Source organism: Thamnophis sirtalis, unplaced genomic scaffold, assembly GCF_051295495.1.
Source record: "Thamnophis sirtalis isolate CommonGarterSnake01/CBP01778 unplaced genomic scaffold, rThaSir2_p1.2 scaffold_2, whole genome shotgun sequence".
Lineage (NCBI taxonomy): Eukaryota > Metazoa > Chordata > Lepidosauria > Squamata > Natricidae > Thamnophis > Thamnophis sirtalis.
In genome coordinates this window covers 86,744,021-86,764,525 of record NW_028261382.1, presented here as the reverse complement: position 1 = coordinate 86,764,525, position 20,505 = coordinate 86,744,021, and the positions used below count along the sequence as shown (strand labels likewise).

The 20,505-nt window shown below is 44.3% G+C and overlaps 1 protein-coding gene across 1 annotated transcript in view; it reads right to left on the bottom strand.

The window, feature by feature from the left end:
• ROBO4 (roundabout guidance receptor 4) overlaps nucleotides 1-17,928 on the bottom strand; it is a 69,213-nt gene extending 51,285 nt beyond the window's left edge. Inside the window, exons 1-5 of the mRNA XM_087706315.1 lie at nucleotides 17,803-17,928; nucleotides 10,919-11,242; nucleotides 2,350-2,507; nucleotides 1,097-1,217; nucleotides 789-927 (exon numbers count right to left, since the gene is read on the bottom strand). Of these exons, the coding sequence (XP_087562441.1) occupies nucleotides 789-927; nucleotides 1,097-1,217; nucleotides 2,350-2,507; nucleotides 10,919-11,242; nucleotides 17,803-17,869 (809 nt within the window). The 5' untranslated portion in view covers nucleotides 17,870-17,928. The remainder of the gene's footprint in view (nucleotides 1-788; nucleotides 928-1,096; nucleotides 1,218-2,349; nucleotides 2,508-10,918; nucleotides 11,243-17,802) is intronic.
• Between the last annotated feature and the right edge of the window lie 2,577 nt (nucleotides 17,929-20,505).

The window sequence follows — 20,505 nt, the reverse complement described above, 5'->3', positions numbered from 1 at the left end:
TGCATATGGCCCCCTATAACCTTATTAACCTCAAAAGGATGGAAGGCTGAGTCAACCTTGAGCCTATCAGGATTGAACTCCAGACAGTGGGCAGAGTTAGCCTTTTAATCACTCTGCCACCAGGACTTTAAAGATATGAAGTATGTGTGGAGGGAGGGGAGACCCTCCAATTCTTTATTCGTGCTTGCATAAATTGATGAAGATTTCTATCAAGGAGTTAGGTTTCCTTAGAAGAAATCTGGAGAGCCATACGATACCCGACTGCTTGCATTTAGCTAAAAATGTCCCTGGACTCTCTTATGTTGGCTGTTGTGAATTTTGATTTGTTCGTTTGTTTGTTCTTTATTGTAATAGCTGTCTTGTCTGATCTTCTTAAACATTTCTGATCTTCTTACAAAGAAATAGCAGGGGTACATGAAATGAAAATGATAATAATACTCAGCACAGTTCTCTCCAGTGAAGCTTGTTTGAGAATGTATCTCACCACCCAATTTATCTTTCAGAATTCTTGTGAGAATGAAATGGCAAAGGAAAAAAATCCCTAAACTTCTGTAGGGATGATGATGATTTGCAGTAAGGAAGTAAGGAGGACCAGTCCTGCCTAAGACCATCTTTTACCCCATGAATCTATTGGACAAAAGTTTGGTGCCCCAAGGGCAACGCCTGAGAAATAAATCCAGCCAAGGTGGTGGGTTCTGAAGAATGGTTATAGAATCATTGTCTCACCTACAACTCTAAAGATGAATAGAATTGGAACTCATCTTCACAATCCAGAAAGTTATACTTGCCTCCCTGGAGGGAGCTCTCCATCTTCTTTATACCACTGCACAACAAGTTTGGGGTCTCCACGGATTCCACAAATGAACTGAACGCTACTGCCAACACTGGCTACAACATCACTGGGTCTCCGGATGAATGTTGGCCTCTCTACAATGGAAGAAGTAGAATGTTTCCTCAATCCCATTTCGGCAGGCTGACAGTTAATAAGGGCCATCTTAAGGAGATGTTCATGCATTGTTCCAAATTACCTTAAATAACGGCCCTTCAAGGGCAAAACAAAGCCTAGGTGAACTTTAATGGCTGTGGACTTTCTTACCAAAGACAGTGACCATGGCTGCTCTGCTCACTTGCTCTCCTACTTGATTGACAGCCAGACAGGCATATGCTCCTGCATCACTCTTCTGAGCATGGGCAACCAGAAGTTTTTCTTTCGAGAACTGCAGAAATACAAGGGTGGGGGAGGACAGAATTTGGAATACCAGAGGAGATAATGACCTTATTGGACAGTTGAAGAAAAGAATCCTGATTTTTTTTTTATCTCTTGGGAAAGGAAAGTTTGTTCTTCAAAGTGGATTTAGCAATATTTCTCTTTATTTTCAAAATTAGAAGAACACAACTGATAAGTCGAGGGTGCACAATCTCCAAAGTTACCTCAGCAACTTCTCCCAAAATTGCCTTTGTCTTAACATGTTGTGTGAGAATCGGGCTATTGCCTTAAATCACAGGTGTCAAATTTATGGTGCCACGTGACGTTGCCGTCACATGACGTTTCGTGACCGTTTTTCCATTCATGGAACTGCGTTGGGCGTGGCCTGCACATGACACATCCCGCCCGTGGGCCACCAGTTTGACACCCCTGCAGGCTTAAACTGTCATTACGGTTTGTGAGGGTACCATTTAGTACATTAAGAAAGCCATGGTGTTTTATTAACTTCTGTTTATAATACCTATGATGTGGTAATGCAGCCATTTAAATCCCACTGATTTCTATACATTTACTGTAATGGAGACTGTTAATCATTACCAATTTGTCTCATTCATTTTAGAAGGAAGGTCATAACAATTAATTAATTAATTAATCAACTGTTGGAACAATTAATCAGTGAAAAAACTTGCCTCCAGTAGTTGTAAGTGCTTCCAACACTGGATGTTTTTTAAAAAAAGAAATCGTGCAACCATTTATCTGAAATGGTATTGGGATTCCTGCTTGAGCAGGGGGTTGGACTAGCAATAGCAATAGCAGTTAGACTTATATACCGCTTCATAGGGCTTTCAGCCCTCTCTAAGCGGTTTACAGAGTCAGCATATCGCCGCCACAGTCTGGGTCCTCATTTCACCCAACTCGGAAGGATGGAAGGCTGAGCCAACCTTGAGCCAGTGAGATTTGAACCGCTGAACTGCAGATAACAGTCAGCTGAAGTGGCCTGCAGTACTGCACCCTAACCACTGCGCCACCTCGGCTCTAGTTGATCTCCAAGGTCCCATCCAACTCTGTATTCTGTTAGCCTGCCTCTAAGCAACTTAAATCTAGATGCTGACTACAATAAGAGGTAGGTTCTAGTTGGCTACCTCATAATGGCCATTTTCTGCACTTAAGGGCACTCCATTCTTCTTCCATGAGATGGTGGGCTCAGGATGTCCCGGTGGAGGCACACACTCCAAGAACCACGAATTCCCATTTGTCACCTTCAAGTCACTAGGATGAAGTCGGAATTCCTCTTCTAGGGCTACAAACAAAGAAAAGCATTCAAAAATTATCTTTGATAGGTGAATTTTCACCCTCTCGCCACATTTTTAGTTCATTCTCAGAAACCTATAGAAAAATAATAATTTTGACATCAGTGGCCAAGTTACTGGAATGAGGAAATAGCCTTCCAAGACTATCTGATGCCAGAATTGTTTCTTGTCGGTAGAAAAAGATCTTGGGAGTCCTCCTGGACCCACAGCTGACTTTTGAACACCATTTGTCAGCTGTGACCAGGGGGGCATTTGCCCAGGTTCGCCTGGTGCACCAGTTGCGCCCCTACCTGAACCGGGAGGCTCTCACAACAGTCACTCGTGCCCTTGTGACCTCTAGGCTGGAGTACTGCAATGTGCTCTACATGGGGCTGCCCTTGAAGAGTATTCGGCGACTTCAGCTAGTCCAGAATGCGGCCGCGCGAGCGATCGTGGGTGCACCTCGTTTCACCCACATAACACCTATCCTCCGCGAGCTGCACTGGCTACCTGTCGATCTCCAGGTACGCTTCAAGGTGCTACTTGTCACCTACAAAACCCTTCATGGTAGTGGATTTGGGTACTTGAGAGACCGCCTACTGCCAATTACCTCCACTCGACCAATTAGATCCCATAGATTAGGCCTCCTCCGAGTTCCATCTGCCGGTCAGTGTCGACTGGCAACCACGCAGAGGAGAGCCTTCTCGGTGGCAGCTCCAACCCTATGGAACGATCTCCCCATGGAGATTCGTACCCTCACCACCCTCCAGACCTTCCGCACAGCCCTTAAAACCTGGCTGTCCCGTCAGGCCTGGGGCTAAAGACTGTAACCCACCCGAATTGTATGAATGTTGTGCTTTTAATGATGTACTGTCTTATGTGTTAATCTGTTTGTTTCCCTTCCTTCCGAATTGTAAGCCACCCTGAGTCCCCCCAGGGAAAAGGGCGGCATATAAATAAACTACTATAAACTATAAACTATCTTATAGGCAATGATAGCATCTAGTGAGCTTCATTTTTTTAAACTTTGAAAAAAATGGCAAAAATATAACAAAACCATCAACTATTCCAAGATTAGTTGGTACCCAAAACTGATTCCCCAGCACTGTGTCATCCTGTTTTAATTCTAAGGAGATCCAGTTCCTACCTGACCCTTGATAGTAAATCTTGAGGCTTTTAAACATTTGACAGATGTGTGGTATGTATTTATATATAATAATTAATCAGGGTTTGTAGTAACCTATTTATTGAGTAAGATCTAATGAATTATGTTAAATCCAGACATTTTGGAAAACCATGGTTCGTGGCTTGAAATTGTGTTCAGCAGGCTGTTGTGGCTTGCTTAGCAAACCATGGCTTAGCACATTTTAGATGCCATCAATTCAGAGGTGGGTTCCTACCAGTTTGCACCTATTTGGTAGAACCGATTTGTCAAATCTACCGAACCGGTTAGAAGAGGTTCCATCAGTGGACCCAGAAAGCAGACCACACCTACAGAAGAAGTTCCAAAATTTTTGAAACCCACCATTGGTCCTTGGATATGATTATTCTATACTATCGTGCTCATATTTATAAAACTCAGTGCCTCTGTGAAAGGTAAGGATGACTGCTGCATTTGTGGTGCAATCAGAACATTGCGTGTGTTGAAGTTGTTTTAACGCAAACCAAAGATGCCTTTTAAAAAACAAGTTTACATCATATTCTTATGCATGCCAGTGCTATGTGTGAGGTAATTTAAGGTGGTTCTGACAAGTGTCGTCGGCATCTTCATATCCGGTCACATGGGCGGCAAGCCACTCCCATCCGGTCACAGGGGTGGCAAGCCACTCCCACAAAGGAGGCCACACCCACAGAGTAGGTTCAAACAATTTTGGAAACCCACCACTGCATCAATTGACTTTGTCCTTAACATTGCGGGTGATCCTTTCTGGAGAGATAAATTCCTTTCAAGGAACCCTTTAAAAAGACCATCTTACTGGAGGTCATCCCCACAACATCTTGTAGCAATGAAACAAGAGCTGGAGTAGCTGTTGATAGGGAAATGCTTTAGTTGGTTTGTCTCCTTTAAAGATAATAATTGCCTTGACAGCCTGAACTGGAAAGGCAATCTGAAAGCAAAACCCTGCAGAGAGGAAAAACAGGGGATTCTTTATCCTTTGCCATTCAGCCTTTTTTTAATGTTGCCTGTTTCCTGCATTTGTTCCCCGTGGAGGATGTGAATCTTTTGTGATACAATCAAAACTCCAGGAGATGAGTCAAATGCTTACATGTAGGGTTCCTACCTTCGGATATTATTCTTCCTAGATATTTTTAGATCGCTCCAGCAGGAAGTTTCTAAAATCATGTTAATTAAAAAGTTAATTGGAAGCACGTACACCAAAAATTAAAACAGGAATGTCCAGCATGACCTTTATGTTCAAGAATGCCTTTGGCCCTCATGTAAATCTCATAGGTATTTTTAGAAAGTAACTGACTGGTTCAATCTATGTTTTGTTTGGAAGAGCACTCGGAAAAAGAGAGAAAAAATGGCTTTCTAGAGGAAGGGGCCCCAAACTTCCAAGCTTTGCACACCGGCAGTTGGGGGTGTGGAAGAAGAAATGGTCCCATGCAAGCAGCAGGCATGCACAGTCCCCTGCCGCTTGTGCAGCCTGGTTCTGAATGGGCCGCAGCCCAGTACCAAGCTGTAGTCTGGGGGTTGGGGATCCCTGTTCTAGAAAACATTCTGGAAACCTGAAGGATCTTAGGAACAGCTCTTTAACTTGTCTTTGCAATGCTAAGCTACTGATTAGTCTAACACAGGGGTATCAAACTCAATTTCATTGAGGGCCACATCAGGATTGTGTTTGACCTTGAAGGCTGGCGGGGAGGGCATGGCCAGCTTGACATCACTCATCCAGGCTCCGTTTTTGGCTGCGGGTGGCCTCCTGGAGCCCTCTGCCAGCAAAAATGGAGCCCAGGAAGGCCATGCACTGGCAGAGGGCTCCAGGAGGCCATTGCAATAAAAACTGGAGCCTGAATAGCCCGTATGCAGCTGCCCTGAGCTCTGTTTTCACTTGCAGGAGGCCATCGCAGCTAGAAACGGAGCCCAAATGGTCATGCATGGCCCTCATAAGCTCGTTTTCACTGGCAGAGTGCAGTGCGCTCTACATGGGGCAGCCCTTGAAGAGCATTCGGAGACTTCGGAGCATTCAGAGACTTCAGCTTGTCCAGAAGGCAGCCGCGCGAGCGATTGTGGGTGCACCCCGGTACACCCACGTCATACCTATCCTCCATGAGCTGCACTGGCTGCCTATTGGTCTTCGGATACACTTCAAGGTGCTAGTCGTTACTTATAAAGCCCTTCATGGTATTGGACCTGGGTACTTGAGAGACCGCCTGCTGCCAATTACCTCCAATAGACCTATTAGATCCCACAGATTAGGCCTCCTCCAAATTCCATCTACTGGCCAATGCCGATTGGCTACCACCCGGAGGAGGGCCTTCTCTGTGGCTGCTCCGGCCCTCTGGAATGAGCTCCCCATGGAGATTCGGACCCTCACCACCCTTCAGGCTTTCCGCAAAGCCCTTAAAACCTGGTTGTTCTGACAGGCCTGGGGCTGACGAGTTTCCCCGCCCCCGCTCGAATTGTGTGGTTGTTGAGTGTTTTTTAAATTGTTGTAATTATTTGTCCGTTGTTTTTTTTCCCTCCTGTTTGTATTCCCCTCCCCCTTACTTTGGTTTGTGAGCCGCCCTGAGTCCCTCTGGGAATAGGACGGCATAGAAATGTAATAAATCAAATCAAATCAAATCAGAGGCATCACAGGCAGGTCCTTCACTGTTTCCAGGGCAGGTCCACGGGTCAGATCTAAGGACCCCGTAGGCCGTATCAGGCCCATGGGCCTTGAGTTTGACACCCCTGCCCTAACACATTATTTCTCAGTCTTGGCAACTTTAAGATGTGTGCATTTCAATTCCCAGGATTCTCCAGCTGGCTTGGAGCTTCCTGGCTAGGGAATTCTGGGTGTTGAAGTCCACAAATCTTAAGGTTGTCACGGTTGAGAGACATTTGAGGCAGAATTGTAAACTTCTAGAGACAAATGAAAAGCTCTGCATCCGTGTATGTTTGAGGCAGCTAAAAAAGCGGCACTTTAAAAAAAAACAATGTCTGGATACATGAAACGGTGTTTTTCGTGTCTGCTGTCTGAAATATTCCAGGCTAGGATCCTCCCATCCCAGTTTTCACACATTTGTAGCCAATTTGCTCAAAGGGAGATTCACACTTCTAGCAAAATGCCAAAACAACATCTACCACCCTGCTGACTTTGTTTGGAAGGGATGCATCACGAAGGAAGCTGGAAAAAAAAATGGAAAACGCTGCCTTTGCTGACTCCTGGAGCGCCTGTTTGGCATCCTTCCCTGGCTTGGCCTGACAGCCATCCAGAGAGGGCAATTCTCTGCAAGAAATGTACCAAAAAGGCAGCTTCTCCTGGCACACTTGATTGCGCCTGGCTAGCGGAAGCATCTCCCAAGCCATTTTTACTTGTATGAATATTTATAGCTGACAAACACCACCATGAGCCTTCCTGACGGACCACGGGAGCTGAAGGGAATCCGATCAGTAATGAAGTGTTAATTGGAGAGACTCCAGGCCTGCTTATTAAAGAAGAATTCTAATTGCATTAATCATTTGAGCTGCACAACTCTACAGGGGAGACATTTTGCATGCCAAGGTGGAGAAAATGTGGACTGAGGGTTGTGTGGCATCCAGCCCATATCGCATACATGGTTGTGCGTGAGTTGCAAGGAAGTAAAAATGTAGCTTAGTGCACAGGGACATATACATACACATACACAGGGTGAGGGTGGGGGTAGAGAATATCTTCCATACCTTGTGTTCCAATTATTCTTTTAATTGTTATTTTCTGTCAACTGATTTATTATTCTTAATACATTGCTTACTCTCTCCCTGAGGCCTCTGTGTTATTTATTTATTTCTACAGAAATTGCTACCTCGTTTCCTTCATTGCAAAGGAGGGGAGAAAACAACCCACAATGTGGCTTATAAAACATAAAAGCAGATTTAAAAAAAACAACACCACAAAAACAAGGTAGCTAATTTTGTTAGCTACATGTTAAAAAAATCTAAAAAAGCAAACCCCCACTCCTTTAAGACGTGGAAATGATTCCACTGAAGAACCAAATTCAAGTTCATTTCATTTGAAGTAGGGTGGGAAGTCCTGTCTTGAAGCAGAGAGTTCCACATCCAGGGCCTAGACACAAAAACATCTTCCTGTGGATTAACAATGACCCAGAAGGAAAAATGCAAATGAGATGCTAAAATGAACAAAGTCACCATATTTTAATTAGCCAGCTCCCAAGTTCTTTAGGAAGTGAAATAGCTTTAATGACTTGTCTTAGGGCTATGAAGTCAACATGTTCCATAAGCACAGAAGCCTCATGGTTGCAGATTGGCAGAACTTAATTGAGAACAGAAAGATGCTGGCTGTATAATTTGGGGGGGGTATTGCTTTTTTAAATGGCTTGACTAACTTTCTCCGCAGGTTGGAGAATTAGTAGGGGGGGATGAAAGGGGACTTCAGGTGCCACACACCTTCTGCCTGATTCTAAACTCTATTAGTACCTTTGGATCTCAAAAGCCCTGAAGGTTAGTGGGGGGGGGGGGGAAACAGCCATGCAAAGCTGGGAACAGAGAGGGCCAAAATCTGATCCTGGGCTCATCTCTTAGGACAGGATTCTGCCTTGGAGTGAACTGAGATGGAAGGTGACAACTTGAATAGAACATAACAGAATTTCCAGTCCCTAAAACACTTGGATGCATAAAATGTACTTATTCGTTTGTTCATTTAACATATAGGCTGCCCATCTCACCATCCAAATCCATTATCCTAACTAATATTGATTAGGTAGCTAGATGAACGGATTTGTCAGCCAGATTGCTCCACATCTAACATATCATGTTGCAGAGCTTAGCCACATTTGAAGAGATAAAAGTCATTTGAATCTGACAGTAAGAGGTTTAAACAGAACAGATCAGAGTCACCGGGATATTTAATTAAGTGTGGAATTAGCAACTCCCAGCGAGCATCGGCACAAAAATGGACAGCACAGTAAGGCACGTGTGATGCTTTGGATGGTTCCTTCACCACATGGGCAGACCCAGGATTTGAGTAGAATCCCTTTGAATCCCTTTCCATCCCTGATGGATGCGTGTCAAACTGTGCTAGGCTCATGGCTTAGCTTAGTTTAGTGATTCGATTGAAGTATCTAACAGGATGGTAAGAAATGTGAGGGCTACTTAGAAAGATTTCTTGGGTGAAGGACATGAAGTCTGCTTGGTATCCTTGAGATGCTGCTTGATTGCCTCTGTTGTATGTTCTTGCCCCAGCATGCATACTTGAATGAAGGAAATGCCTTGTGTTTCTGGTGTATTGTTGCAGCCCAGGAAGAAACAAATTGGTCAGTGTAAAGGAATGCACGGGTGACCTTGAGGAAAAGGAAGAAGAGATGCTGCCTAGGAAAACATCAGCCAGGAGACAGGAGCCTCCAGTGGCTAAATGGTCAGAGAGAGAAACTTTGGAAGGATCCACCCTAATAAAGCAAGTAGTTAAAAGTGGAGGTTGTGAAGCTTGTACTTTCAGACTTGCAAGTTTGTTATCGGCCTTCCCAGGTAAATCGGACAGGAAACGTGACCAGGTGAGCTAAATCTACTCTATTGCACTAACAGAATATTGCAAGTTTGAAAGTACAAACTTCCCTCCCTCCACTTCTAACTCCTTGCTTTATTGGGACATTATTGCCATGTGCACTTTCCAGTGCTGCCTCTTATCTGACCATTTCCTTTGCCACGTCTCCCAAGGTCTTTCCCACAAATCATTACAGGATAATTGAAGGAGGGGCTTAATGAAGGAACTTAATGAGTTTGTAAGATGTTCTGCATTTTATCACCCCAACCTGCTGTCTTTGCTGACCTCTTGAGAGGCATACTCAAATCCTGGGTCTGCCAATTACCTCCCAAAGACCAATTAGATCGCACAGACTAGGCCTCCTCCAGATTCCATCTGCCGGCCAATGTCGGCTGGTGACTCCCCGGGGGAGGGCCTTCTCTGTTGCAGCTCCGGTCCTCTGGAACGATCTCCCCATTGAGATCCGGACCCTTACTACCCTTCCGGCCTTCCGCAAAGCAACCAAGACCTGGCTGTTCCGGCAGGCCTGGGGCTGTTGAATTATCCAGCCCCACTTTAAGTTATGAATGTTGCTGTAATTTTAAATTGCTGTATTGTTTTATATATTCCCTCTCCCTTTTTTATTGTAAGCCGCCCAGAGTCTTCTGAGAGTGGGCAGCATACAAAACTAATAAATAATAGTAGTAGTAATAGTAGTAGTAGTAGTAGTAGTAGTAGTAGTAGTAGTAGTAGTAGTAGTACAAAACTAATAAATAATAGTAGTAGTAATAGTAGTAGTAGTAGTAGTAGTAATAATAATAATAATGATGATGATAATAATAATAATAATAATAATAATAATAATAATAATAATAATAATAATAATGAAGGGAAAGTAACCATTTTGAAATTAGGGTAGGTCCTTCCTAAGTTTCTTTCTCTGACTATTAAGGCATAGGGGATTCCTGCCACTCTTGTCTGATTTTTTTTCCTTTCCTTTCTTAAAGGTCACCCACACTTCCATTACAGGGGGAGGAACCTGAAACAAATGGCCAACCACTGCAGTTGATACATAGCTGTCTCTTTGCCCTGGCTAGAACAATACAGAAAAGACAGTAGTATCTCTTCATATTGAATAGGCTCAAAGAAACAAACTCAGCCCAAAGTTGCTGGGATGTGATATGAACAAGGCTTCTTCCTGAATGCAGAGGTGGGTTCCTACCAGTACGCACCTATTCAGTAGAACCAGTTCGTCAAATCTACCGAACCGGTTAGAAGAGGTTCCACCAGTGGACCCGGAAAGCAGGCCACACCTACAGAAGAGGTTCCAAATTTTTTTGAAACCCACCACTGGTCCTTGGATATGATTATTCTACACTATCATGCTCATATTTATAAAACTCAGTGCCTCTGTGAAAGGTAAGGATGACTACTGCGTTTGTGGTGCAATCAGAACATTGCGTGTGTTGAAGTTGTTTTAACGCAAACCAAAGATGCCTTTTAAAAAGCAAGTTTACATCATATTCTCATGCATGCCAGTGCTGTGTGTGAGGTAATTTAAGGTGGTTCTGACAAGTGTCGTCGGCATCTTCATATCCGGTCACATGGGTGGCAAGCCACTCCCATCCGGTCACATGGGCAGCAAGCCACTCCCACAAAGGAGGCCACACCCACAGAGTAGGTTCAAACAATTTTTGAAACCCACCACTGCCCGAATGTTACTACTACTGCAAATACTTCAGGAACTTTCAGTGCCTTACCTTCTAAATAGAGTGATGCATTTTTACTCATGGCTTTACCCAGATGATTCCTGGCCAGGCAATGGTATATACCCTCATCTGATTTTCCCTTCTCCTGGCTGATTCGGAGGAAGAAGAGGGACCCATCTGGCAGGAGGGTAGGCTGGGAAGTAGCATCATCTTTGCTGGGTTTCACATACTTTCCGTTGCGATACCATTCAATGGTGGGTGCTGGATTTCCATCAGCACGACAGTTCAGGGTGGCTGGTTGGTCCTTCCGTACCACAAGGTTGGAGGGATGATCAAGAATCTGTGGGGCAAATTCCACGGAGCGAGACCTTGAACCTGGAAGAACGAGAAAGGAGAGGGGAAGCAGAAACATATCGATCATTTTTCCCCCCAGCCAATCTCTTCCCTTCTCCTTGCTCTACTTATTGCTGTTGATGGTAGTAGCGTCATCTCCTCTGTCAAATTGTTAGAATTCCATTGTGATGGCAGTCTCTATTCCTCTGTTAGTCTCGATGGGAAGAGCTGGGGTGCATTTTTGTTCCTTACTAACCTTCAGTCCTTCCTCCTTTATTATAGTGAGAAGATTATGGTGGTGAACAAAGAACATATTAAGGTTATTAAGCAAAAGCTTTACCTCTGAACAGTTGCTGCTGAGAGGTAAGAGCTTTTAACTAGAGATTTGATACTGGAAGGGAATGACGGAGATAGGACCTCTAGAAAGAATTTAAGGGCCCATGTATCTCCATAACTTATGAATTACGGCATAGCCAGACTGCTGCCTATCTAACTTGATTCCCAGGGTTATTATGAAGTTAGATGTTAGTTAGATACAGGCTGAACTTGAGGGAGGGGTCAAGCACATCATCAGTCTCGAGTCTCTTTCTGCTCACAAGAGATCTAAGTCCAGCTCATTGTTGATTCTTATCTATCACCAATTTGCTTTGACCATTAGTAGTTCAGGCTCTTGTAGAGAGCTTTAGAATACAATAAACTTGTATTCTTCTGAAGCTCTCTGGCTCCTGATTTCTTACGCTTGACACTAAACCTTAGAAGATCATGGATGCGCCCTTGAATAAGATGGAGAAAAGTGGAGTACACTTACAAGAAAGTTAAAGATGAACCACGCGGACAAGAGCCTTCTCAGTGGCAGCTCCGACCCTTTGGAACGATCTCCCCGTGGAGATTCGTACCCTCACCACCCTCCAGACCTTCCGCACAGCCCTCAAAACCTGGCTATCCCGTCAGGCCTGGGGTTAAAGACTGTAACCCACCCAAATTGTATGAATGTTGTGCTTTTAATGATGTACTGTCTTATGTGTTAATCTGTTTGTTTTCCCCTCCTTTCGAATTGTAAGCCGCCCTGAGTCCCCCCCAGGGAAAAGGGCGGCATATAAATAAACTACTCTAAACTCTAAACTCTCTAAGTCCTGAGATAACAACTGCCATTTTTAGTGTTCCAAAGAATATTATTAAACAATAACCATTTTTTTTTAAAAAAGGGAAATAGATATCTTTAGCCTTCAAGCATCAGGATTTAATGAGAGCGGGTAAAACCTCCCTCCATCTTCCACCCCTTTGCATGTACAATGATATTCTAGGCATATGAATTCTCTGAGAGTCAAACTCTTTGTTATCGCCCACAGTCATTCTTCTGGAACTTCCTCTGCAAAGCTTCCTGACATTGTCACCTTGGAGGAGGCTGAGAGTCATGGACCACCAGCCACAATGAAAAGTCTCATGGGTCTTTCAAACACAATAGGTTCCCGCTGCTCCTCTAGTCCAGGTGCAGCTAATTTTCCCAATCATGACTTCATCAAAATTGTTCCTTAAATCTTTCACAATGCTTAAAATGACCTTTTTAAAAAAAACGTCATCTTTTGAAAGGATGTATTTGCTTTTCTTTCTCCGCAGTAGTATGGAGAGAAGGAAATAGCAGTTCAGTTTGCCAAAAAGTAAAGGACAAGCCCATGTGTACCTATGTGTCTTGCTATGTATATGTGCACGTATGTCTGTAAATGTTGCTCAGGGGCTAGGCCACAGCACATACTGACAGACACAGGGACCCCAAAAAGTAATAATCTAAATACTTCTACCTACTTATTGTAAACGTAAATAACTTTTTTACATCAATCCAATACCTGGGCCTTGAACAGAAGCATAGGAATAAGGCACCCAGGACAAATTCTGAATGCTTGAGTTACAGAATCACCCTGGTCTAAGGCAGGGGTGTTAAATTCAAGGCCCAGGGCAGTGGTGGGATTCAGCCGGTTCGCACCTATTCGGGAGAACTGGTCGTTAACTTTCTAAGCAATTCAGAGAACCGGTTGTTGGAAGAAATCTCCTTTTGTTTTTTTTCCACTTCGCAGGGCTAATCCTGTAAGGAAGGAAGGCAGGAAGGAAACCGTGACCCGACAAAAGCGCGCACGACAAAAGTGTGCTGACAAAACCGCGTCGCTAAAACCGCAACGTCATCAACGTGCCGACAACAGCACGGCGACAGAAGGGCAATTTAAAACAGCACGTCGACAGAAGGGTGATTTAAGTTAAGGTAAGGGTTAGGGTTAGGGTTAGGGTTAGGGTTAGGGTTAGGGTTAGGGTTAGGGTTAGGGTTAGGGTAGGGTTAGGGTTGGGGTTAGGGTTAGGGTTAGGGTTAGGGTTAGGGTTAGGGTTAGGGTTAGAGTTAGGGTTAGGGTTAGGGTAGGGTTAGGGTTGGGGTTAGGGTTAGGGTTAGGGTTAGGGTTAGGGTTAGGGTTAGGGTTAGGGTTAGGGTTAGGGTTAGGGTTAGGGTAGGGTTAGGGTTAGGGTTAGGGTTAGGGTTAGGGTTAGGGTTAGGGTTAGGGTTAGGGTTAGGGTTAGGGTTAGGGTTAGGGTTAGGGTTAGGGTTAGGGTTAGGGTTAGGGTTAGGGTTAGGGTTAGGGTTAGGGTTAGGGTTAGGGTTAGGGTAGGGTTGGGGTTGGGGTTGGGGTTGGGGTTAGGGTTAGGGTTAGGGTTAGGGTTAGGGTTAGGGTTAGGGTTAGGGTTAGGGTTAGGGTTAGGGTTAGGGTTAGGGTTAGGGTTAGGGTAGGGTTGGGGTTGGGGTTAGGGTTAGGGTTAGGGTTAGGGTTAGGGTAGGGTTGGGGTTGGGGTTGGGGTTAGGGTTAGGGTTAGGGTTAGGGTTAGGGTAGGGTTGGGGTTGGGGTTGGGGTTGGGGTTAGGGTTAGGGTTAGGGTTAGGGTTAGGGTTAGGGTTAGGGTTAGGGTTAGGGTTAGGGTTAGGGTTAGGGTTAGGGTTAGGGTTAGGGTTAGGGTTAGGGTTAGAGTTAGAGTTAGGGTTAGCGTTACGTTTAGGGTTAGGATTAGGTTTACAGTGCGCTTCTATCAGCGCGCTGTTGTCGGTGCGATTCAGCGCTCATTTGTTGGCGCGGTTCAGAACTCACGGTTTTGTCACCGCAGTTTAGTCGGGCGCGTTTTTGTCGGTCGCTCTTTTGTCGGTGAACCGAAGGAAACATTCTGGTGTTGTTTCTTGCCTAATCTTTGTTGCCCTGCTTACAGAAACTGCCTCTCCGTTTAACCCTTATTACATTGTAACAGCTAAGGCAAAGCATCCATTGACGTGAGTGATGTTGAGTTGGTCACGCCCACCCAGTCACATGACCACCAAGCCCCACCTACCCAGATAGTCATTAGGGCAGAGAACCAGTTGTTAAATTATTTGAATCCCACCACTGGCCCAGGGGCCAGATGCAGCCCATGGGGTGCTTAGATCTGGCCCGCAGGGCTGCCCTAGAAACAGCAAAGGAACAGCCCGCGGAGCCTCTGCCAGTGAAAACGGAGTTCCATTTTCGCTGGCAGAGAGTTGCAGGAAGCCGTTGCAGCCAAAATTGAAGCTTCGGAGCCTGTTTTTGCTGGCAGGGCATTCGAGCCACCACAGGCACCCCCGACATGAGTGATGTCGAGCTGGCCATGCCCACCCTGGCCATGCCCCTCCCCCCCCTGAGGTCAAACACAACCCTGATGTAGCCCTCAATGAAATCAAGTTTGACACCCCTGGTCTAAGGAATATAGAAAGACTCCTTTATTAAGACACCAAATCTTAGTGTCAGCTTTGTGAGGTAATCCAGACAAGGAGCACATCCAGCTCTAACTTTATTGTAATTTTACACTAACAGAATCTTGGAAGTCTGGAAGTACATCTCTCCCCACTCACTTTTACAGTCCAAGAAAGTAGGGGGGGGGGGGTCCCTTCTGAGATGTTTGCCACAACCACATTCCTTCTGAGGACTCACCTGCCTCTTGTCTGCCTCTTGTCTAGTTAGCAGCTCTTCCTCCTGTCTCCCCAAATCATGCCCACATACCATTACACATAGGAGAAGAGTAAATGAGCTGTTATTTTCATAATTTCAAAATAAATCAAATTGGGGAAAGAATACAGAGGTAAACCTGCTGGCAAATTCAATAAAGTTTGCTGCCTAAGATTTTAAAAACTAGGCGTGGCCCTATCTCTAGTCTGTGGACAAATCCAACTAGAAACAAGCAATGAATCAGGATTTTTGCCCCACCTAACATAATAGGCAGTTTTAGTAAAAGGATATGAAAATAATGTGTACAGAACAGGCTGTCTTTTAATTTTAAAAAAATCCAGAGAAATAGACAGTCAATCATAGTTTTCCCAGGAGTAGAAATATGCAACTTCTATCTGTCAAATGATCAAGCTGGTAATGTGAAGTAAACTGCAGCTATGATAATATAATTTTGGTTTGGTGTATTGTATGAATACACCAAACTGGACTGGAGACTAAGACATATGAAGAACAGTTGCAGGAATCGGATGTGTCCAGTTTAATGAAAAGAAGGACCAGGGGAGACATGATAGCAGTGTTCCAATATCTCAGGGGTTGCCACAAAGAAGAGGGAGTCAAACTATTCTCCAAGGCACCTGAGGGTAGAACAAGAAGTAATGGGTGGAAACTAAGGAGAGAAGCAACTTAGAACTGAGGAGAAATTTCCTGACAGTTAGAACAATTAACCAGTAGAACAACTTGCCTCCAGAAGTTGTGTGTGCTCAATCTTTTTTTTTTTGCCATAAAGTTTTTTTTATTTTTCCCTTTCAAATTCATTCCCAAATAGAAATGCTTATAATTGCTATTTAACCTTTGTCTATTCATCATTAAACTCTATAATTATTTTTACACACACACACACACACACACACACACACACACGTACGTACGTACGTACGTACGTACATACATACATACATACATTTTGGGTCTCAATCATTGGAGGTTTTTAAAGAAGAGATTGGACAACCACTTATCTGAAATGGTATAGGGTTTCCAGTCTGAGCAGGGGGTTGGACTAGAAGACCTCCAAGGTCCCTTCTAACTCTGTGATTCTGTATTCTAATCTATAAACCATAGTCTATGAATTTGTGTAATAAGTGAACCCAGCTAATGCACAGTTCTAAAACCCTGTGTTAAGCAAACCACCATTTTGCAACCACTGAGCCTCTTCCATGCAACCATGCTACAAGCATTGTTTTCGCTGGTTTTAGAATTGCTGAAATCTAAGCTAACAATTTACCTCCCATAGACCGATTAGATCTCACAGGTTAGGTCTTCTCCGGATTCCATCTGCCAGCCAACGTCGGCTGGTGACTCCCCGGGGGAGAGCCTTCTCTGTCGCAGCTCCAGCCCTTTGGAACGACCTCCCCGTGGAGATCCGGACCCTTACTACCCTCCCGGCTTTCCGCAAAGCTGTTAAGTCCTGGCTGCTCCAGCAGGCCGGGGGGGCTCTCGAAATATCCAGCCCCACGGAAACTGTGACTGTTGTGTATTTTAAAGTGTTGTTTTGTGTATTTATCCCCTTCCCTTGTTTATTGTAAGCTGCCCGGAGTCCTTTGGGAGTGGGCGGCATACAAGACCAATAAACAAACAAACAAACAAACAAACCTCACAAGTATCGGGTTTTTCTGATGCTCAAGATATTAAAAACTTGTTTTTCGTGGTAAGAAAGAAACAGCAGATGGCAAGGAGCTGCCATCTCTGCTTCCTGCTGAGTTCCGGATTATGGATTGCAAGGGCCCAGATGTCACAAATATATAATGCCCCAAATACAGAAAATGTAAATGCAAAGTGCCCAACATAGCACAGAACAATTGATTTGCAACTGAAATTATTCTACTTCATACCTATATCAGCATAGAAACCCTTTGAAACCTAAAGCACCTGTAAACACCATGCCATAATATCAATTACATCAAGGGAGAACAAACCTCATCATGCGAAGTTATTAGGATGCGAGGAATATGTAAATTTAAGAGCTGTTGAGAGTTACTCATCTATTTGAGAGACCGCCTTCTGCCAATTACCTCCCTGCGTCCCATCAGATCGCATAGAGTTGGCCTCCTCCGTATTCCATCCGCCAGTCAGTGCCGACTGGCGACTACTCGGAGGAGAGCCTTCTCTGTTGCGGCTCCGACACTATGGAACAATCTCCCCGTGGAGATTCGTACCCTCACCACCGTCCAGGCCTTCCGTACAGCCCTCAAGAACTGGCTAACCCGTCAGGCCTGGGGATAATCTTATTTCGCCCCTCCCGAATGCTGAGTGAATGTTGAGTTTTATTGTCTAATTTACTTTGTGCACATTTCTTTTTTTGTATTGTCCTACACTCCCCTTCCTTTTTTTGATTGTAAGCCGCCCTGAGTCCCCTCAGGGAAAAGGGCGGCCTATAAATAAACTACAAACTAAAAAAAACTACAAACTATCCAAACTCCCTAAATTCCAGTTTATGGAACCCAATGAGCTTTCTGCTCAATTTATAGCAAAACCTTAAACGCATTGTCTCAGAAGCAAGGATAGAGAGCATTCTTTCTGTAGACCCATGAGATTCTACCCATGAGATCTGTCCACTCACCTTCCATTAAGAGAAACGATGCCCAAATCCAGAGCCTTGAGGGCTCAATGTGCTTTTGTCTTGACATGGTTGCCTAGTTGTTGTGCAGATGTCACCCAAAGAGAGTCACTGGGTGAGACCCTGTTCACTGCCACTCCATTGTACCGCCAGAACTTTTAGGTTGTTTAGTCCCACACACATCACACACACACACACCAAGTTTCACTCACTGCAAACAGTTCTCCTCCACTCCGGAGTCCATGTACGTATATTTTTCCTTTCCTGGCCACGGGATACAGGAAGGGGTGGAACTGGGTGTGAATTTCAGCTGCAGCTATCTTCCAACTTCAGTTGGAAAGCCCAGCTGCCTAAAAATCACACTTTTGCGCGAAAATGAGTCTACACACAAGCATTCTAGTCAATTCCTGCTTCACAGTGGGACCCTGTCCTATTTTTAAACAGAAAAAAAAACCCAGAACTTTTCTTCAAGCAGATTGTTTCCCCTTCCCATTTCCCTTCCTTCAATTATTTCTACCTCAACCCTGTTTTGTGCATGTAGGCCAAACAATATGGTGAAAATACAAACGGTTTTGTAGCACAATGGGTTCTAATCATCAAGCTAAGCACTTTGCCAATGTAAAAATCCAAACTATAATTTCATACCCTCCTCCCCAAAATCTGATTTTTTTTCTTGTTTTGCTAAAAGTGTAGTAGGCGTTTACAGTAGGCCTATGATGAGACTAAGGCAGGGATTGGTGGCACTCAGAAACACCACAGGGTCCAGGATTTGATTATATAGCACTCACTTATCTCTAAATTGTAGTGCGTCCTACGTTTCAAAATGTTAATATATATTTACTTTTTATACAGTAGTTGAATATACACAATGCAAGGTACAATTACATGATAATGTCAGCTGCCTGAAAGCTTTGCTGGTTCTGAAATTAACTTCTCATGAACCGCTAAGACGTTCATCAAGATATAATCACACCCTTTAAGAACCGTATGAAAATATGAGGCTGTTAAGCATTTTGTGCACTGCCTTTAATTCCAGAACAACATTTTCCTTTGCAAGACATAGATCCCCTAGGAACGTTTGCAGAATAGGATCATAAAGTCAAAAATGGGATCCACAATGGTGCATTCAAAGTTCCACTTTTCTTTAGTGTGTCATGCATAGCAATAGCACATATGTACCGCTTCACTGTGCTTTATAGCCCTCTCTAAGCGGTTTACAGGGTCAGCATTTTGCCACCAACAATCTGGGTTCTCATTTTACCACCTCAGAAGGACGGAAGGCTGAGTCAACCTTGAGCCAGTGAGAATCGAACTTCTGGCAGTCGGCGGAATTAACCTTGCAGCACTGCATTCATACGACAAGAGGGTGATGTGATGGCTCATGGTTAAAACAATGAGCTTGTCAGACAGAAAGCTGACAGCCCAGGCTCGAGACCCAAGTGCCACATGATAGGATAAGCACCGTTACTCACCTCAGCTCCTGCCCAACCCAGCAGTTCAAAACCATATAAATAGGAATAGATAAATCGGTACCACTTTGGTGGGAAAGTTACTGCATTCTGTATTTTCATGCTGGCCAGATGATAACAAACACATATCTCAGACAACGCAGGCTCCCTCAGATGAGAATCAGAAATGATCACCCAATCTCTAGAGTTGGTCATGACTGGACAGAGAAAACCTTTCAAGCTTTACATGTCACAAGAATCAGACTGTCTAGTGATTAAGGCACCAGGACCAAAACCAGGAGACTGTGAGTTCTAGTGCTGCTTTAGGCATGAAAGTTAGCTGGGTAACTTTGCGCCAGTCACACTCTCTCTCACAGCCCAATTTACCTCACAGGTTTGTTGTGAGGAAAATAGGAGGAGAAAGGAGTATTATGTATGTTCACTGCCTTAGGTTACTTATAAAAACAAAGGTAGGATTTAAAAAAATTAACTCTAAAGATGCAAACATGAGGGGGTGGGGGGTGGAGGACAGGCAGAGCATTGATTGAGCCAAGGTGGCGCAGTGGTTAAATGCAGCACTGCAGGCTACTGCTAGATCAGCAGGTCAGCGGTTCAAATCTCACCGGCTCAGGGTTGACTCAGCCTTCCATCCTTCCGAGGTGGGTAAAATGAGGACCCAGATTGTTGGGGGCAATATGCTGACTCTCTGTAAACCGCTTAGAGAGGCCTGAAAGGCCTATGAAGCGGTATATAAGTCTACTGCTATTGCTATTGCTATTGATTGAACCATTTTTTTTTGTCATCTTGACTTTTCTTTATCATATCCTGTAAATATCTCTGGATTGCACCAGGTCCACAGAGATTTAAAACACGTTGGTTTCTTTGTTTTGTTTTTAGTTCCCTGCTAAGTTTTAATATAATGCCTTAGAAAAAGCCAGAGTTTGCCAGGAATGTAGAGCAGAATAATAGTCGGATGCAGCAAAGCAGGCAGGAAGTGTATTTGAAACAAACAAACAGAAGGAGAGACAGAGAGAGACAGAGAGAGAGAGACAGAGAGAGACACAGAGAGAGACAGAGAGAGACAGAGACAGACAGACAGACAGAGATAGAGACAGAGACAGAGACAGAGACAGAGAGAGGGACAGAGAGGCTTAAGAAATAAGAGATTAACACCCCCCCCCAAAAAAAAACTACATTTGCAGCATTATGGATAAAGACTTAAAACAAGCATCCATGGGGCTTCTTATATCAGGTGAAC